This window comes from Ranitomeya variabilis, chromosome 8, assembly GCF_051348905.1.
Source record: "Ranitomeya variabilis isolate aRanVar5 chromosome 8, aRanVar5.hap1, whole genome shotgun sequence".
NCBI lineage: Eukaryota > Metazoa > Chordata > Amphibia > Anura > Dendrobatidae > Ranitomeya > Ranitomeya variabilis.
In genome coordinates, this window is record NC_135239.1 from 124301757 (window position 1) to 124322938 (window position 21182).

The 21182-nt window shown below is 46.7% G+C and overlaps 1 protein-coding gene and 1 non-coding gene across 3 annotated transcripts in view; one reads left to right on the forward strand and one right to left on the reverse strand.

Moving 5' to 3' along the window:
- The window catches only part of PDE4DIP (phosphodiesterase 4D interacting protein), a 1987893-nt gene that overhangs the window by 1722518 nt on the left and 244193 nt on the right, over nucleotides 1-21182 (reverse strand). For both annotated transcript variants that reach the window (XM_077276217.1, XM_077276216.1), the window contains 3 exons: nucleotides 20916-21032; nucleotides 18858-18992; nucleotides 11036-11148 (listed from right to left, as the gene is read on the reverse strand). In XM_077276217.1, the coding sequence (XP_077132332.1) occupies nucleotides 11036-11148; nucleotides 18858-18992; nucleotides 20916-21032 (365 nt within the window). The remainder of the gene's footprint in view (nucleotides 1-11035; nucleotides 11149-18857; nucleotides 18993-20915; nucleotides 21033-21182) is intronic.
- Nucleotides 12105-12258, forward strand: LOC143788952 (5.8S ribosomal RNA). The gene has a single exon (XR_013218769.1). It is a non-coding gene; the product is annotated as a 5.8S ribosomal RNA (ribosomal RNA).

Sequence of the window (21182 nt, forward strand, 5' to 3'; positions counted from 1 at the left end):
CACCCAGGAATTATCCTCCTGACCATAGCCCTTCCACTTGACCAGGTACTGAAGCCTCCGCCTGGAGAGACGAGAATCTAAGATCTTCTCCACCACGTACTCCAACTCGCCCTCAACCAACACCGGAGCAGGAGGCTCAGCAGAAGGAACCACAGGCACAACGTACCGCCGCAACAAGGACCTATGAAATACGTTGTGAATGGCAAACGACACCGGAAGATCCAGGCGAAAGGATACAGGATTAAGGATCTCCAATATCTTGTAAGGACCAATGAATCGAGGCTTAAATTTGGGAGAGGAGACCTTCATAGGAACAAATCGAGAAGACAGCCATACCAAATCCCCAACACGAAGTCGGGGACCCACACCGCGGCGGCGGTTGGCAAAACGCTGAGCCTTCTCCTGTGACAACTTCAAGTTGTCCACCACATGATTCCAGATCCGCTGCAACCTATCCACCACAGAATCCACTCCAGGACAGTCAGAAGGCTCCACATGTCCCGAGGAAAAACGAGGATGGAAACCGGAGTTGCAGAAAAATGGCGAAACCAAGGTGGCAGAACTAGCCCGATTATTAAGGGCAAATTCAGCCAACGGCAAGAAGGTCACCCAATCATCCTGATCAGAAGAGACAAAACACCTCAAATACGCCTCCAGAGTCTGATTAGTTCGTTCTGTTTGTCCGTTAGTCTGTGGATGAAAAGCGGACGAAAACGACAATTCAATGCCCATCCTACCACAAAAGGATCGCCAGAACCTGGAAACAAACTGGGATCCTCTGTCCGACACAATATTCTCAGGAATGCCGTGCAAACGAACCACGTTCTGGAAGAACACAGGAACCAGATCAGAAGAGGAAGGCAGCTTAGGCAAAGGAACCAGATGGACCATCTTGGAGAAACGATCACATATCACCCAGATGACAGACATGCCCTGAGACACCGGAAGATCCGAAATGAAATCCATAGAGATGTGTGTCCAAGGTCTCTTCGGGACAGGCAAGGGCAAGAGCAACCCGCTGGCACGTGAACAGCAAGGCTTAGCTCGAGCACAAGTACCACAGGACTGCACAAATGACCGCACATCCCTTGACAAGGAAGGCCACCAAAAGGACCTGGCCACCAGATCTCTGGTGCCAAAAATTCCCGGGTGCCCTGCCAACACTGAGGAATGAACCTCGGAAATGACTCTGTTGGTCCATTTAGCAGGCACAAACAATCTGTCAGGTGGACAAGAGTCAGGCCTACCAGCCTGAAATCTCTGCAACACACGTCGCAGATCTGGAGAAATAGCTGACAAGATAACTCCTTCCTTAAGAATACCCACAGGTTCAGCGACTCCAGGAGCATCAGGCACAAAGCTCCTAGACAGAGCATCGGCCTTCACATTCTTAGAACCTGGTAAATACGAGACCACAAAGTCAAAACGGGAGAAAAACAATGACCAGCGGGCCTGTCTAGGATTCAGGCGTTTAGCAGACTCGAGATACATCAGATTTTTGTGATCAGTCAATACCACCACACGATGCTTAGCACCCTCGAGCCAATGACGCCACTCCTCAAATGCCCACTTCATGGCCAACAACTCCCGATTGCCCACATCATAATTTCGCTCTGCCGGCGAAAACTTCCTAGAGAAAAAGGCACAAGGTCTCATAGTAGAGCAACCAGGGCCTCTCTGCGACAAAACGGCCCCTGCCCCAATCTCCGAAGCATCCACCTCAACCTGAAAGGGAAGTGAGATGTCAGGCTGGCACAAAACAGGCGCCGAAGTAAACCGGCGTTTCAACTCCTGGAAAGCCTCCACGGCAGCAGGAGCCCAGTTAGCCACATCAGAGCCTTTCTTGGTCATATCCGTCAACGGTTTAACAACGCTAGAAAAATTAGCGATAAAACGACGGTAGAAGTTAGCAAAACCCAAGAACTTCTGAAGACTCTTAACTGACGAGGGTTGAGTCCAATCATGAATAGCTCGGACCTTGACTGGGTCCATCTCCACAGCAGAAGGGGAAAAAATGAACCCTAAAAAGGGAACCTTCTGTACACCAAAGAGACACTTTGAGCCTTTAACAAACAATTTTCACGCAAAATCTTGAAAACCATCCTGACCTGCTCCACATGCGAGTCCCAATCATCAGAAAAAACCAGAATATCATCCAGATAAACGATCAAAAATTTATCCAGATACTTCCGGAAGATGTCATGCATAAAGGACTGAAAAACTGAAGGTGCATTAGAGAGCCCAAATGGCATCACCAAGTACTCAAAATGACCTTCGGGCGTATTGAATGCGGTTTTCCATTCATCTCCTTGCTTAATGCGCACAAGGTTGTACGCACCACGAAGGTCTATCTTGGTGAACCACTTGGCACCTTTAATCCGGGCAAACAAGTCTGACAACAGCGGCAAAGGATACTGAAATTTGACAGTGATCTTATTTAAAAGCCGATAGTCAATACAAGGCCTCAAAGATCCGTCCTTTTTGGCCACAAAAAAGAATCCCGCACCAAGAGGGGAAGAAGAAGGACGGATATGCCCCTTCTCCAGAGACTCCTTGATATATGAACGCATCGCGGTATGTTCAGGTACCGACAGATTAAACAGTCTTCCCTTAGGAAACTTACTGCCTGGAATCAAATCTATTGCACAGTCACATTCCCTATGAGGAGGCAATGCACTTGACCTAGACTCGCTGAAGACATCCTGATAATCAGACAAATACGCCGGAACTTCCGAAGGCGTAGAAGTAGCTATAGACACGGGCAGGGAATCTCCATGAATTCCATGACAGCCCCAACTTGACACTGACATTGCCTTCCAGTCCAAGACTGGATTATGGGTCTGTAACCATGGCAAACCCAAAACAACCAAATCATGCATCTTATGCAGAACAAGAAAACGTATCACCTCCCGATGTTCAGGAGTCATGCACATGGTAACCTGTGTCCAAAACTGCGGTTTATTTTCTGCCAATGGCGTAGCATCAATACCCCTAAGAGGGATAGGATTTTCTAATGGCTCAAGAACAAAACCGCAGCGCTTGGCAAATGACAGATCCATAAGACTCAGGGCAGCACCTGAATCCACAAACGCCATGACAGGATACGATGACAGTGAGCAAATCAAAGTTACAGATAGAATAAACTTAGGTTCCAAATTACCAATGGCGACAGGACTAACAACCTTAGTAGGACGCTTAGAGCATGCTGAGATAACATGTGTAGAATCACCACAGTAGTAACACAAGCCATTCTGGCGTCTATGAATTTTCCGCTCATTTCTAGTCAGGATTCTATCACATTGCATTAAATCAGGTGCCTGTTCAGATAACACCATGAGGGAATTTGCGGTTTTGCGCTCCCGCAACCGCCGGTCAATTTGAATTGCCAGGGCCATGGAATCATTCAGACCTGTGGGAATGGGAAAACCCACCATCACATTCTTAATGGCTTCAGAAAGGCCATTTCTAAAATTTGCAGCCAATGCACACTCGTTCCACTGGGTCAGCACGGACCATTTCCGAAATTTTTGGCAATACACTTCAGCCTCGTCCTGGCCCTGAGACATAGCCAGCAAGGCTTTTTCTGCCTGAATCTCAAGATTGGGTTCCTCATAAAGCAAACCGAGCGCCAGAAAAAACGCATCAATATCAGCCAATGCCGGATCTCCTGGCGCCAGCGAGAAAGCCCAATCCTGAGGGTCGCCCCGTAAAAAAGAAATAACAATTTTCACTTGCTGAGCGGAGTCTCCAGAGGAACAGGGTCTCAGGGACAAAAACAATTTACAATTATTCCTGAAATTTCTAAACTTAAATCGGTCTCCGGAAAACAGTTCAGGAATCGGTATCTTAGGTTCTGGCATAGGATTTCTGGTAACATAATCTTGTATGCCCTGCACACGAGCAGCAAGCTGGTCCACACTTGTAAACAATGTCTGGACATTCATGCCTGCAGCAATCACAAGCCACTCAGAGGTAAAGGGGAAAAGAAAAAAAAATGAGAGAAAGAAAAAAAAACAAAAAAAAAAACTCAGAACTTTCTTTCTTATAATCCCGCTTCTGCAATGCATTTAACATTTAATAGTGGCCTGGCAAACTGTTATGACCCCAATGGCGAGGGTCTCAGAGATATCAGCCAGTCTGCGAAGTACAAAAATCCAGCTCATAGGGCAGTGGTAACTGGGTTAACCATATATCTACTCCTAACGCCAACACTAGAAGTAGCCGGGGAACATGCCTACGTTGGTCGCTAGATGTCTCGCGCCAGCCGGAGAGCTAACTACCCCTAGAAGAGGAAAACAAAGACCTCTCTTGCCTCCAGAGAAAGGACCCCAAAAGTAGGATACAAGCCCCCCACAAATAATAACGGTGAGGTAAGAGGAAATGACAAACACAGAGATGAACTAGGTTTAGCAAAGAGAGGCCCACTTACTAATAGCAGAATGTAGTAAGATAACTTATATGGTCAACAAAAACCCTATCAAAAATCCACGCTGGAGATTCAAGAACCCCCGAACCATCTAACGGCCCGGGGGGAGAACACCAGCCACCCTAGAGCTTCCAGCAAGGTCAGGATACAGATTATATACAAGCTGGACAAAAATGCAAACAAAAACAAATAGCAAAAAAGCAAGAAAGCAGACTTAGCTTAAAGGGCACCTGTCACCCCCAAAATGGCTGGTGAGGTAAGCTCACCGGCATCAGGGGCTTATCTACAGCATTCTGTAATGCTGTAGATAAGCCGCCGATGTTACCTGAAAGAGGAGAAAAAGACGTTAGATTATACTCACCCAGGGGCGGTCCCGCTCTGGTCCGCGTCCGATGGGTGTCTCCGGTCCGCTCCGGCGCCTCCCATCTTCGTTCCATGACGTCCTCTTCGGGTCTTCGCGCCGCGGCTCTGGCGCAGGCGTACTTTGTCTGCCCTATTGAGGGCAGAGCAAAGTACTGCATTGCGCAGGCGCCGGGCCTCTCTGACCTTTCCGGCGCCTGCGCACTGCAGTACTTTGCTCTGCCCTCAACAGGGCAGACAAAGTACGCCTGCGCCGGAGCCGCGGCGTAAAGACCCGAAGAGGACGCCATGGAATGAAGATGGGAGGCGCCGGAGCGGACCGGAGACACCCATCGGAGCGGACCAGAGCGGGACCGCCCCTGGGTGAGTATAATCTAACGTCTTTTTCTCCTCTTTCAGGTAACATCGGCGGCTTATCTACAGCATTACAGAATGCTGTAGATAAGCCCCTGATGCCGGTGAGCTTACCTCACCAGCCATTTTGGGGGTGACAGGTTCCCTTTAATCAAACAGGAACCAGGATCAGAAGACAAGAGCACTACAGATTAGCTCTGATATCAACGTTGCCAGGCATTGAACTGAAGGTCCAGGGAGCTTATATAGCAACACCCCTGACCTAACGACCCAGGTGAGCATACAAGGGATGAATGACATACCCAGAGTCAAATCACTAGTAGCCACTAGAGGGAGCCAAAAGGTAAATTCACAACACCCGACTTCGTGTTGGGGATTTGGTGTGGCTGTCTTCTCGGTATGTTCCTATGAAGGTCTCCTCTCCTAAATTCAAGCCTCGCTTCATCGGTCCTTATAAGATCTTGGAAATCCTTAACCCGGTGTCTTTTCGTTTGGATCTCCCAGCATCGTTTGCCATTCATAATGTGTTCCATAGGTCTTTGTTGTGGAGGTATGTGGTGCCTGTGGTTCCTTCTGTTGAGCCTTCTGCTCCGGTGCTGGTCGAGGGCGAATTGGAGTACGTGGTGGAGAAGATTTTGGATTCTCGTATCTCTAGACGGAGGCTTCAGTATTTGGTTAAGTGGAAGGGCTATGGTCAGGAGGATAATTCCTGGGTTGTCGCCTCTGATGTTCATGCGGCCGATTTGGTTCGTGCCTTCCACGCGGCTCATCCTGATCGCCCTGGGGGTCTTGATGAGGGTTCGGTGACCCCTCCTCAAGGGGGGGGTACTGTTGTGAACTCTATTTTTGGGCTCCCTCTAGTGGTCACAAGCGGTACTGTGTAGTGTTGTCTTTCTGCAGGTTGGCAGCATCAGCTGGTTCGTTATCCTTGGTTGGTTTCCTATTTAGCTCACCTGGATACTCAGTTCCTTGCCTGCTATCAATGTATTCAGTGCTCTTCAGATTCCTTGTGACTACCTTGCTCCCAGTCTCTCCAAGACAAGCTAAGTTTTTGTTTGATCATTTTTTGATTATCAGCATTCATTATGTTTTTAGTCCAGCTCGCTAAAATGTGATTTCCTCACTTGCTGGTTGCTCTAGGGGACTGAGTTTCTCCCCCCACACCGTTAGTTGGTGCGGGGGTTCTTGAAATCTCAGTGTGGATATTTTGTAAGGGTTTTTTACTGACCGCACAGACCCCTTTACTATTTTCTGCTATCTAGTATTAGTGGGCCTCATTTGCTGAATCTGCTTTCACCCCTGTGTATGTGCCTTCCTCTTACCTCACCGTTATTATTCGTTGGGGGCTTCTATATCTTTGGGGATTATTTCTCTGGAGGCAAGAGAGGTCTTTCTTTCTCTCTAGGGGTAGTTAGTTCCTCAGGCTGGCTCGAGACGTCTAGGATTTTTAGGCACGTTCACCGGCTACTTCTAGTGTGTTTGGATAGGTTCAGATTTGCGGTCAGTCCAGTTTGCCACCTCCCTAGAGCTTGTCCTATGTTTGTTACTTAGCTGGAGTAATTTGTGATCCTCAACCACTAAAGATCATAACAGAAACCCCCATTGCTTGCCTAGAGTGCGCCATAATCATAAATGGGGCCACCCTGGCCTTAGCCTCATAGGACTGGTTGCTTTAGAAGCGGCTTGACAACTACAGGGCCCTCTGGTATAATAAACAGGGAATCAGAACACCTGAATGAGACAGTGGTTGATAAATGGTACCTTATGGTTCTACCAACATCCAACCTGTGCAGAGCCTTCTCAGTAGGTGGTGCCGGACAAAAGGAAGATAAAATAATAACTTTATTAAGGTGAAAACTCGAAACTAACTTTGGGAGAACAGACAGAACTGACCTCAATACTACCTTATCCTGATGAAAAATAAGGTGAGGAGTGCGACAAGACAGAGCCACAAGCTCAAAGACTCTCCTCATAGAAGTAATGGCTATAAGGAAAGTCATCTTATAAAAAATGAAAAAGTGTAGAGATCTCTCTGATAGGCCCAAAAGACGGAAACTGAAGAGTCTCCAAAACAAGATTCAGATCCCAATGATCTAGGAGAGTTCAATAGCGTAACTTAACATACACCACCCCTTGGAGAAAAGTCTTAACCTGTGGCTTAAATGTCAAATCCCTCCGAAAGAAGATCCCAGGACTTTGTCACTAATTTTGGCATCTTGTGATTTAGTCTAGATGCCAACAAATCTATATCTGGTGGACCCCAAAGCCGACAAAGCTGCCTGAACACCTACGCCAATATCCCACACCAGGATGGATTAAATGCCTGCAAATTATTCCTGGAAAACACAGGGACTGATGCGGATTCTGTGGTGAAACTTATAAAATTCATCCTCACCCACAATTACTTTGAATTTGCCAACAAGATCTATCTACAGGAGACTGGCACAGCAATGGGAAGTAAAATGGCTCCACTGTATGCAAATCTTTTCATGGCCAAACTTGAAAGCAACTTTTTGTCCTTATGTCCCATCAGGCCTCTGGCCTACTACCGCTACATTGATGATATTTTAATCATCTGGAAGGAGTCTGAGTCACAGCTAAAGATGTTCCATGAACAGTTTAATCAATGTCATCCCACCATCAACTTGACACTCAACTACTCCTGTACTGAAATTAACCTTTTGGACACCATCATTAAGCTGCAGAACAATAGAATAGAGACATCCCTGTATCAGAAGCCAATCGACCATCCAACATACCTTAAATGGGACAGTTTCCATCCAAAACACACAAAAAACTCTATTGTCTACAGCCAAGCCATCAGATACAGTCGTATATGTTCCAACCCCATGGATAGGGATGAACACCTTGGTCACCTCAGAAAGACTTTTTTGAATCAGGGCTACCATCCAAGAACAATTCAAAACCAGATCACAAGAGCCACCAGAATATCAAGGAATCACCTGCTAAATTACAAAGCTAAAGAAGAAAATAATCAGGTGCCTCTAGTAGTCACCTACAATCCAAATCTGGAGGCGCTAAGGGGAGCTGCACGGAAATTACAACCTTTACTACAAAAAGATGCCTGCTTACAATCCATTTTTCCAGACCCCTTATTACTGTGTTTTAGGCAGCCCCCAAATGTAAGAAGCATCATTGCCAGAAGCTCCCTGTCCTCTCCAACAGCTGCAGGAACCTTTCCTTGCAACCAGAAAAAATGTAAAACCTGTCCATTTATAATGACCACGGACAAGATAAAGATCCCCAATTCACATCAGGACTACTAGATCGTAGGTAACCTTCAGCTGCATCCAATCTAATGTGGTGTACTTAATTATTTGTACTAAATGTCCAACTGGGGGTCTGTATGTTGGGAAGTCAGGGCAAAAACTGAGAACAAGGATAAATTCTCACAGGCATACAATAAAAGAAAAAGAATGGATCTACCTGCGGCCAAATATTTTTGTATGCCTGATCATAGCAACATGGACCTGAAATTACTTGTATTGAAAGGTAGCTTCAAACCTCCGAGAGACAGGAGAATCTGGAAGTATAAACTTATGGCGACCTTTGACATACAGTGCAGTAATGAATGTGTCGCATGGATTTATGTCTTTTTACATCAATTAAGGAATTTGCACTTCAGACCATGTTGGGTCATCATAACAGAACCAGACCCCAATCAGAGGACAACAAAACATTCACTCCTAATCTAGGAACTTTCCAATATTTATGGGCACAACTGTTTATCACTTATCACTCTCCCATAATGACAGTTCTGTGCTGTGCTGTGTATAAATATGTGATTCTTCAGAATTTGCTTTAGTCTGTGCCTGATGAAGAGACCTGAGTAGTCTCGAAAGCTTGCAATTTGTTACCATCTTTTCAGTTAGCAATTAAAAGGTATCAACCACTGAGGACTCTCAATTCTAAATATTTTTCTATCTACTGGCTAACACGGTACCAAGATATTTATCTTTCCTATAGAGAAAATACAGAAAGAAATTAAAGGACTCCACTAAACAGTGTCACAAAACTGAACAGCCTACCAAATCCACATTACATAAATCTGTTCCCATGGTGATCTTGCTATCCTACGAGGAGAAAGACAGCAAGGTGCTTTGGTACTCCACACCATGTAATTGTGCTGCGCCTTAGACAGGAAGAGGCAGAGGCAGAGCCAGAGGGGCAGGACCCCAGAGCACCAATTTACATGCAATAACAGTGTGAGCCTCCAGGTGGCAGCAAACTATGGTTCTGTGTCCCCCAACGAGAGGAACGAGAAACATAATTTTGCAAAATAACAACCTATATATACTGTGAAATGGTTAATTCATGTAATGAAAAAGATGAAACTAATGTAATAATCTAAATAGACATTTAATGAAAAAGATCTTTCAAAGAAAATACAATATTTTATTACAATGAGAAATGTGACAATCACTCTCTACAAGAGTAAACATTCTAATATTAATCTGTAGGGCTATTACCTAGCAGTGGTAACAAATATTAAAGAGGAATACAATATAGAAAAATAAAAAAGAAATGTGTAACTAAAATGTAACTTTTATTCCAATATCTAAAAATTAACATTATTAAAATTAATATCCATACATCCAATGAGGATGTATATTTGGTCACAGATTGTAAATAAGGTGACCCACTGATTCCAGTGTATGAATCTATGTGGGAAATATGGAAATATGTTACTAATCAGAAGGGATTCTGAACATTGTCCCCCTAAATTACTAGTCAAATATATCCCCTGTAATATAGAATGTAAGTCCGCAAGGGCAGGGTCTTCTCCCCTCTGTACCAGTCTGTCATTGTAAATTTGTTTACTGTAAATTATGTCTATAACTCTGTATGTAACTCGTTTCTCATGTACAGCACCATGGAATTAATGGGGCTATATACAGTAAATAAATAATAATAGTCATGATAATAAAGGAAGAAAAAGCATATAGTATACTTGTAAATGTATAAACGTGCATAAATGGCTCCTATCCTATGGTTTGCAGCTATATAACAACATAGGATTAAATGCAATCTTGCACCTGAGCCATAATAGACAAACCCACTCTAAATTCGGAAATGAAGTATTATCCCATGAGGGCAAACGGGCACCATCTCCCTGTATTCCCAGCCTAAGTGGCAGTCACATGAGTGCATGTATGCCATTTGCTTACCTGTGATCTCATGCCGACTAGATTCTTTTGCGCTCCTCTTAATATTCCTTTGTTAGAAGCGGCCGAGACTCTACAAGTTGGACTGTGACAGCAAATATGCAAATCTCATACACGTGGTCACGTGACAGCCCACTTGTTCTGAGAATATAGGGGACTTTTCTTTTCAGCCCAGAAGACCTCTTTAAGGCAAGGACACAGACATGGGGTTAGTGGCAGTGACAAACTTTGTCTTGCTAGCCATGTACCCACATTTGGCTTAATCTAGCACAAAAAAGTATGTATTGAAGTAGATTTAGACAATCTGAAAAATCAAGACAGAAAATCCCTTATGTATATACAGTATGTGAGAACATATCCTTAAAGGGAATGTGATGCATTTCAGGACAATGTTATAGTTAGAGCCCAGCCCAAGTTTTCCTGCTCCTGTACACTACCTCTTTACTTTCACCATTTTATATTTAGTAGCGGAGTTTCCTGGTAACTGGTATTCTTCAGGCCTGCTCTTGTTCTGCTGACCCCAGTTCTATGTCACGTAAGTCATATAAAACCAAACTATATCTGCAGCCTAGCTCAACTTATCTGGGCATTCATGTAAAATTTTCCAATCTGACTTTTGATTATCCATGTAATTTGGAGAAGAAAAGACAAACCCATTTGCTAATTATTTGATATGATCATAAAATATTATAAATCAGATTCCAATTACCTGTCCGTCTCTGTGTGGAATTGTACTAAGCAGCTGTAGAGACGTTTTTCAGCTTGTAATGCCTCATTAAGTTGGCTTTTATTAGCAGCGAGTTCTTCAAGTAACATAAATATCTATGAAAGAGTAAGAAAGGAAAGGAAAAATCTGCATTTACATAGATTAAACAAATTTGAATTCACTGGCATAGAAGAGTCAAAACAGTTTGGGTCCCACAGGCGACACATCTTATAGGGAATCTGTCACCCCCTGGAGGCTTTTGAGCTATTACTATTGGCATACAAGTAATAGAATGGTTAAACTAATTAAATAAGTGCGGGTCAAAAGTTTGCGTTGTTTAAGTCCCTGCCCTTTGTACACACCGTCCATCGCTACTACCAATTGGATGGTTTAGTGAGGTCCTTGGATCGGCCCCACTGGGGTCCGCTAAGACCCTGGCGGAGAGCGGAGAAGATGATCGAACTTGACTATCTAGAGGAAATAAAAGCTGTAACAAGGTTTCCGTAGGTGAACCTGCAGAAGGATCATTAACGGGCGACAGAAAACCGATGAGGCGCGAAGCTGGAAGCCGAGGCCCCCCGCCCACCACCCACCTCCCCTGAAGGCCGACTGTGACGGGGGCTGTGGTGGCGGGGCTCCTTCTGCTTCACCGGCGCGCTCTGCAGGGAGGGGGTGACGAGGGCACGCGAGGATTACTGCCAGGCGGGCGATGTCGGGAGGGCGCCGGGAGCCCCTCTCGCTCCGTCGTCCGGAAAGACGCCTAGCCTCGTGTTGACGATTTTGCCCTGCCGCTGCCCGCCGAGGGAACCCCCCACGTGAAAGGGCGTCCCGGGTACCATTCGCCCGCGTGCTCATACACCCCCCCTCTCCGGGGTATGTGGGTCTGGGTGGTAGGTCGAGAAGACTCAAGCCCGCCTTCGTTCTCCTCCCCGCCGGAGGGAGGGATGGGGGAGGCCGAGCGCCCGGGGCAACAGGGCCGAGATGGAAAACCCCTCCGATGCACCCAGTCTTCTGCGGCCGGTCGACATGAAAGTGAAAGGGGCGCCTCCGAGCGTCCCAAACCCAGAAGTGCGACACTTAACGGTGGATCACTAGGCTCGAACGTCGATGAAGAATGCAGCTAGCTGCGAGAATTAGTGTGAATTGCAGGACACATTGATCATCGACACTTCGAACGCACCTTGCGGCCCCGGGTTACCCCCGGGGCTACGCCTGTCTGAGGGTCGCCCCTCCGTCGATCACCTCCATGGCGCGGCTGTGGTCCCGTCGCAAGGGTTATATCGAGGGAGGCCAGAGGCTCCACGCCCTGACGCTCTCTCCTCCGTTCTCCCTTACGTCCCCCTAAGGCCAGACCCACCCGCCCTGGGCCTACCTGATGGGGTTTACCCTCCGTCACTCCCCCGGAGCGTGCCGCGAGGCTGTCTGTGGAGACACAGGGCTGCCTCCGGCGACGAGAAGGTAAAACTAATCGAAGGTGGGCGCAGAACCCCCACGCTCCTCCGAGCGGTGTGGATGGGCAGCACGCGGCGCCTGGCAGCTTGACTAAAGACCTCAGATCAGACGTGGTGACCCGCTGAATTTAAGCATATTACTAAGCGGAGGAAAATAAACTAACAAGGATTCCCTCAGTAAATGTGAGTGAAGAGGGAAGAGCCCAGCGCCGAATCCCCGTCCGCCCAGCGAGTGTCGGGAAATGTGGCGTACGGGAGACCGGACCACCCCGATGTCGCTCAGGGGCCCGAGTCCTTCTAATAGTGGCCCCAGCCTGCGGACGGTGGTAGGCCGGTAGCGGCCCCTAGCGCGGTGGGACCTGGTCTCCCCGGAGTCGGGTTGTTTGTGAATGGAGCTCAAAGCGGGTGGTGAACTCCATCTAAGGCTAAATTCCGGCGCAAGACCAATAGCAGACAAGTACCGTGATGGAAAGTTGAAAAGAACTTTGAAGATAGAGTTCAAGAGGGCATGAAACTGCTAAGAGGTAAACGGGTGGGGTCCGTGCAGCCCGCCTGGAGGATTCAGCCAGGCGGGTTCGGAGTCGGCCGGCCCGGGTCCCATGCTACTTCCCACCCTGGCGGCTGCCTTCCCCTCTCCTCCCTCCGTGGTTCCGGGAGGGTGGGCGCCGCCGATCTGCGGGTGCTGGGGGCAGACGCGGCCCGAGCGGCTCCGGCCCCCGATGTGCATTTCCTCCGCGGCGCGACCGACTCCGGGCTGGCTGTGAAGGCCTGGGGGGAGGAAGGTGGCCGGGCGGTTGCGCCCGCGCTCTCGGGCGCGGGGCTCATGCCCTCTTGGTGTTACATCCCCCTCTCGGCAGCATTAGTCGCCGTCGCCCGGGGCCAAGGGAGACGACTGCCTCCGCGACCTCCTCCAGAATCGCTCCGCCCTCCCTGTCCCTCCATTGCCTGGCCAGCATCCCTCCCGCGAGGGAAGCCGTTGGTCGGGAGTCGGCTACGGGGGAAGGCGGCTTTCAACCAGGGCGGATTGTCCTCAGTGCACCCTGACCGCGCCGCCGAGTTGGGAGGGCCCACCGCCTCAGCCTTCCTCTCCCCGAGGGGGCTGGGGTCCGGTCGCCAGGGGTCCGCGGCGATGTCGGCGACCCACCCGACCCGTCTTGAAACACGGACCAAGGAGTCTAACGCGCGTTCGAGTCTGAGGGCTCGAAGCGAAACCCTGTGGAGCAATGAAGATGAAGGCCGCAGCCCCCCGGCCTAGGTGGGATCCCGTTCCGTCGGGGAAGTGGAGCACGAGCGCGCGCGATAGGACCTGAAAGATGGTGAACTATGCGCGGGCAGAAAGAAGCCAGAGGAAACTCTGGTGGAGGTCCGCAGCAGTCCTGACGTACAAATCGGTCGTCTGACCTGGGTATAGGGGCGAAAGACTAATCGAAAGCGATTAAACTAATTTGCATCGTGTTGTCCTGATGGAAGTGCACAGGGAACCCATTCCCTGTGCGATGATCCGCTATGTCACTGTCACTACTGACAGTGGCATCAGAGGGGTTAAATGCCCGCAATTGGTGCTAGCATCGATCCTGGGCTTTGCTGCAGGGTGTCAGCTCTCACACAGAGCTGACACCAGTACCCAATCAAAGCGGTGCTCAGGGTGAGGCCCTACATGTACTGCTATTTGCAGGAATGCACCTCCAGAAGAGTAGTACATGTACAGCGCATGTCGGTAAGGGGTTAATGCTACGTACTCATACTCCACAGGAACACAACAACAGACCAGATTAGACATTGCAATTTTAACTTTTCTTTATCGCTTTTGCATTATTATACATTTAAGTACTATATGACACATTGAATTACCGTATATACTCGAGTATAAGCCGAGATTTTCAGCCCATTTTTTTAGACTGAAAGTGCCCCTCTCGGCTTATACTCGAGTCATTGTCCCAGGGGGTCGGCGGGGAAGCGGCAGCTGTCAAATCATACTCACCTGCTACCGGCACGTCTCTGCACGTCCCTGCTTCTCCCGCAGCTCTTCCTGTGTTCAGCGGTCACGTGGTACCGCTCATTAATGAATATGGATGCGAATCCATTCCCATAGGGGTGTAGCGCATATTCATTACTTTAATGAGCGGTAAAATGTGACCGCTGAACATAGGAAGAAGCTGCTGGCGCCCGGAGACCATCTGTCAGTGAGAAGCTGCCAGGGACTACGCCGGGAGCAGGCGAGTATAAAGGGGGAGGGTGAGCATTCCAATATTCACCTGTTCCCATTCCACCACCGGGCTCCGTCTTCCGCGTCCTCTGGCTGTGACGTTCAGGTCAGAAAGCACGATGACGTGTTTAGTGTGCGCGCCGCCCTCTGCGTGAACAGTCACTGCAGAGGACATGGAAGACGGAGCGGTGCGCGGCGGTGGAACGGGGACAGGTGATTATCGTAAGTGCCGGTGTCCCTGCCTGCTCAGGACAAGAGGTGAGCATGTCATTTTTTTTTTAATCGCAGCAGCAGCATATGGGGCAAATGTTTCTATGGAGCTTCTTATGGGGCCATAATCAACCTTTATGCAGCATTATATGGGGTAAATGTATCTATGGAGCATCTTATGGGGCCATAATCAACCTTTGTGCAGCATTATATGGGGCAAATGTTTCTATGGAGCATCTTATGGGGCCATAATCAACCTTTGTGCAGCATTATATGGGGCACATTTTCTATGGAGTATCTTATGGGGCCACAATCAACCTTTGTGCAGCATTATATGGGGCAAATGTTTCTATGGAGCATCTTATGGGGCCATAATCAACCTTTGTGCAGCATTATATGGGGCATACTTTGTATGAAGCATCTTATGGGGCCCATCATAAACTTTATGGAACATTATATGAGGCGTATTTTCTATGGAGCATCTTATGGGGCCATTATTAACCTTTGTGCAGCATTATATGGGGCATATTTTTTGTATGAAGCATCTTATGGGGCCCATCAAACTTTATGGAGCATTATATGGGGCGTATTTTGGATGGAGCATCTTATGGGGCCCATCATGAACTGTATGGAGCATTATATGGGGTTCCTGATTCAATATGGATATTCAAAAACACTTAACTTACTGATGTCTCAATTAATTTTACTTTTATTGGTATCTATTTTTATTTTTGAAATTTACTAGTACCTGTTGCATTTCCCACCCTGGGCTTATTATTATTATTATTATTATTATTAATTTATATAGCACCATTAATTCCATGGTGCTGTACATGAGAAAGGGGTTACATACAGAGTAATACTCGGCTTATACTCGAGTCATTAAGTTTTCCCAGTTTTTGGTGGCAAAATTAGGAGTCTCGGCTTATACTCGGGTTGGCTTATACTCGAGTATATACGGTAACTCACCGTTCATGTGGCTTTTCAGTTGGTAGCTAAATAATCATTTCTATTTAACTCGCATTAATATAGGACTAAGGATTCTCTTCAAAAAAAGCATTGTGAAAAAGACCTGTATAACCACAGTGGTTCCCCAAGTAAAACAGCACTTACTTCAGAAACCTTTCTAAAATGTATGTATTTTGTGAGTGGGTAAGTACACTATAATTACATTTCAGCAGACTGTACATGTCTACATACTGTATATATATTCCAGGTGTCAGTGTGTGATAGCCTATACATAGACGTACAGTGGAATGTAAAAGAAGTTTGGGCACCCTTAGTATAGGTACATACTGTATAGAGACTCAAGCATAGCTAGCATATATTGTTGCACCCCTCCAGAAACATCTGCAGGATGCACAAATCACAGACCTACGTGCAAATGGGAAATAGCTACTGGCTGAAAATATAACTTTATGTATGTAAAAACAAAAGGGGCTGTGGTCTTCAAGTCCCTTTCACTGAGAACAGTGGCATGTAAAAGGTTGGGCACCCTTGTTTACAATTACTGTGATTGTGAACAGTTAAGGCTTCTTTCATATTTGCGTCGGTACGGGGCCTTCGCAAACCGTCGGCCTGACGTACTGAGGCATGTTGTGAAAATTACGCACAACGTGCTCATTCTAAAGTCTGGGGAGGAGGGGGCGGAGTTCCGGCCACGCATGCGCGGTCGGAAATGGCGGATCAGATGTACGAAAAAACGTTCACTTGAACGTTTTTTCGTGCCGACAGTCCGCCAAAACACGGTGGATCCAGTGCACGACGGACGCGACGTATGAATACAATACAAGTCAATGGGCAAAAAAACGCATCCTGCGAGCACATTTGCAGGATCCGTTCTTTGCCCAAATGACGGATTGCGACGTACGTCGCACGACGCTAGTGTGAAAGAGGCCTAAGCAAGCTGAAAATTTCCCATTTGCACGTAGGTCTGTGGTATGCGTATCCTGCAGATGTTTCTGGAGGGGTGCACAATATATGCTAGCTATGCATGAGTCTCTATGTACCTATACTGAGGGTCAGCTACTGCTTGTGGCTTTGCTTATAAGTGTGGATCCAAGAGATAGGGTAGTGTAAGGATCAGGATATATATGATATTTGCAGTCACACTACTGGCCACTTGCTTAGCAACCAGGGCACCGGCCAAGGAGGCAGCTGTGTGTTGTCTTCTATTTGAGCTGCTCACTTGGTCGCTTCTACATAATAAGTATTTTTATATACTGTGAGGGTCCAGTGGAGTGAAGGACTAGCGGGTGTGTACATAGAATATAAATAAAGATCCCAGGCTATACAGGAAACAGACTAACGGGATGAAATACTGCTAATTTAAACGGGGACAATGTTTGCCCTTTTCAACAGACACGTAGTTTTCTACCATTGTGCCACTAGGTAGACAATCAGTGCATGCACTTCAATACATCAGGGTGAATCATTTTCGCACTCCAGTTACATTAAAATTTTACTGTTCGGACTTTCTTATCAGCGCTTTCTGTGATGTGCGCGAGAGATGAGAATGCAGGGTGTCGTTTGTTGTGATCTGAAGGTGGGTCTGGTGCTGATATTTATTGAAAACTTTGTGCATAGTATAGAGAAAGTGTTTTGTTGTGAAGACATGTGTATGAATGGATAGAGGGGTTCACGAAAGGTGTTGTTGCATGACAACACACGTCCACACAGTGCTGTCCAAATGAAGAGGTGACGACAGCAGTGCGCTGGTGGCTCACAGCTCAGCCTAAAGTATTTTTCACGAACAAAGAGAAAGTGGCAGCACTCACCAATCTTCTTAAAACAGGTAAATCTTTATTCAATTAAAATCTTCACGGCTCGGGGGTGTACATACAACAGAGTGTTAGGTCCAAACGACGGCCGTTTCGGGCCAATCTGGCGCTTCTACGGGTCACTGATTAGATTTACTTGTTTTAAGAAGATCGGTGAGCGCTGCCACTTTCTTTTTGTTCGTGAGATGTGCCTGTATGCTTTTTTGGCTAAGAACCCAAGATCGAGTGGCCAGCTCCAGCTGTAAGTCGGCGTGTTCGGCAAGTGGATGTCCTGGTGGTGCGTTCAGCTGTTTCTTGGTGAATGACTAAAGTATTTTTAATGAGGGAATACGAAAGCATGTTAACAGAAAGGGAGGGAGATTGTGTAGAAAATTACATATTTGTCATTTCTCAAAGTTGATCAAAAAACTGTACAGCCAGAGCGTGGATTACTTTTGAGTCACCCTCATAATAGTTTTTCCCGTAAGATGGCAGAGTGGAATGCTGCACCTTTAGTGAATCATGTGCAGCAGATGAGGAGTCTGTGGCATTAATATGGTTTTAGGTTACAATGCTTTTGGAAATACTGTAACCTGAGGCCATTGTAACCTGAAGGCAACTGCTGAAATGGAAAAAATGTCTACAGCAGAAAATTGTACAAGTCATATACACTGCTTCATAATGAACTAGTAATCCAGGATATTTAATAACTGGAGTCTCTTATGTCTCGTGATTGCTTACTGTACATATCTAGTGACAACAAAATATAGGCTTGTCAGCAGATTCTTGCTGCCTGACTAAGGGCATCATGAATCCGAGCCCGGCCGCATGCTTACAGTCATGAATGCCGTTCCCTAAACTGATGTGGCATTTCAGAATAAACAGTCTGAAAAGCCGGGCGCGGACTATAGGTAGAGTCATGACTAGTAGGGCACAGCCCCCAGATGGCTTATTTCTGCCCCTCTCTAGTTGATTGACAGGTTCCCACATGTGTGTACATAGGGAGAGACCTGTCAATCACATGCCTTTTAAACTACTTATCAATGAAACATCGCAGCATGAAATATACCTTGCTGCAATTGCATTGTCAGGCTCGGATTCATGCAGACCGTGGTTTGGGCAGCATGAATCTAGTAAGAGGTTTCCTTTAAGAATAATTCTCTAAAACATTAAAAATATAAAAAATGCTTCCAAAATACCTTTTGAGTATGTCTTAAATGACCCTGGCTGGTCAAATTCAATGACACTATAGTCTCCTTTAAGGTGAAAATCTGCTGGGTTAAAAGTTCCACGGTCGGTATGTCTTCTGGATCAACCAGCTTGACTTGCAGATCCTGTGGTAAGAATATAAGTAAAGGCAAGCTTTTATGCATTGTTACCTCACTTTAAACTTTTTGTTCTTATTTTGGTGTGTAACATAAACTGCACATTCAGCCTTCCTGACCACTATGTATTAAAGAACCTCTTGGTTTTCTAAACATTTTTTTTAATTAAAGGGAATGGCCATTTTATAACATATACAAATATATTTTGTATATCACTCAACTGAGACTGCCCTGACCAAAATTACTAACGACCTACTTACCGCCAAAGCTACTGGACAATACTCTGTACTCCTCCTTCTAGACCTGTCCTCTGCTTTTGACACAGTTGACCACTGCCTCCTACTACAGATCCTCTCGTCCTTTGGCATCAAAGACCTCGCCCTATCCTGGATCGCCTCGTACCTTTCCAACCGCACTTTCAGCGTCTCCCACTCCCACACTACCTCCACATCCCACCCTCTCTCTGTTGGAGTCCCCCAAGGCTCTGTTCTAGGACCCCTACTCTTCTCAATCTATACACTTGGCTTGGGACAACTCATTAAGTCCCATGGATTCCAGTACCACCTCTATCCTCATGACACTCAGATCTACCTCTCTGGCCCAGACGTCACCGCTCTGCTGTCCAGAATCCCAGAGTGCCTATCAGCCATATCCTCCTTCTTCTCCTCTCGCTTCCTCAAACTCAATGTGGACAAATCTGAACTCATCATCTTTCCTCCATCCCACAGATCTTCCTTACCTGACCTATCTATCGCAATCAATGACATCATGCTTTCCCCCGTACCGGAAGTCCGCTGCCTCGGAATAACCTTCGACTCTGCCCTGTCCTTCAAACCGCACATCCAAGCTCTTTCCACCTCCTGTCGCCTCCAGCTCAAAAATATCTCCAGAATCCGTCCTTTCCTCAACCTTCAATCTACTAAAATGCTTGTGCATGCCCTCATCATCTCCCGCCTTGACTACTGCAACATCCTTTTCTGCGGCCTCCCTGCTAACACCCTTGCACGTCTCCAGTCCATCCTTAACTCTGCTGCCTGACTAATCCATCTCTCTCCTCGCTACTCCTCCGCTTCCCCCCTCTGCAAATCTCTTCACTGGCTCCCATTCCCTCAGCGTATCCATTTCAAATTACTAATACTGACCTACAAGGCCATACATAACCTGTCTCCTCCATATATCTCTGAACTAATCTCCAGATATCTTCCCTCACGTAATCTCCGGTCCTCCCAAGACCTCCTTCTCTCCTCCACACTTACTCGCTCCTCATCCAATCGCCTCCAAGACTTCTCCCGAATATCCCCCATCCTCTGGAATTCTCTGCCCCAACACGTCCGGTTATCCACCACATTCGGATCCTTCAGACGGAGCCTGAAAACACATCTCTTCAGGAAAGCCTACAGCCTGCACTGACCCCGCTGCCTCCTCATCACTACCGAAGCTACCGCCTCACCAACAACGGAGCTCCTGCAACCCCCAACCTACTGTCTCCTTCCCCATAATCCTGCAGAATGTAAGCCCGCAAGGGCAGGGTCCTCGCCCCTCTGTATCAGTCTGTCATTGTAAGTTTGTCTACTGTAAGTGATATCTGTAACTTGTATGTAACCCCTTCTCATGTACAGCACCATGGAATCAATGGTGCTATATAAATAAATAATAATAATAATATTTGAGACTGTAATGAAATCAAGTTAGTAATTTACTGTGACTAGAAGATAATTTGCTACTAATTCACTATAGCAAGCCATGCCACCCTTTATAGTAAAGACTTCTCCCAACGTCCATGCCCTACATGTCCAGGAAACCTGTACTTTAATGGACAGTACTGATGGGTGGGTCGTAACACATGATTTGCCATATCTCCATATTTCACAGATGATCATTTATTCAGAGAGTTTTCCACGTCATTCATTGCTATGAAAAAATATAAGTTACCTTAATCAATTCTTCTTTAATCTGAATGTTTCTCGTGAGAGCATCAATGTCTGCTGCTTGTTCACGTAACTGCTCATTCTGCTTCATAATAATCGACTGTAGAGCAGAAACTTCAAGCTGTTGGGAAAATAAGAGGATTGTTCTATGGCCTCTCTGCTGATATAATCAGTTTCCAAGCACTTGCAAATGTTCTTGTACACATTTGTCATTTCGCTTTGTGCACTAGTTTCAGCTCCAGGGCTACTTCTCATGCAGTAAAGATTGCCA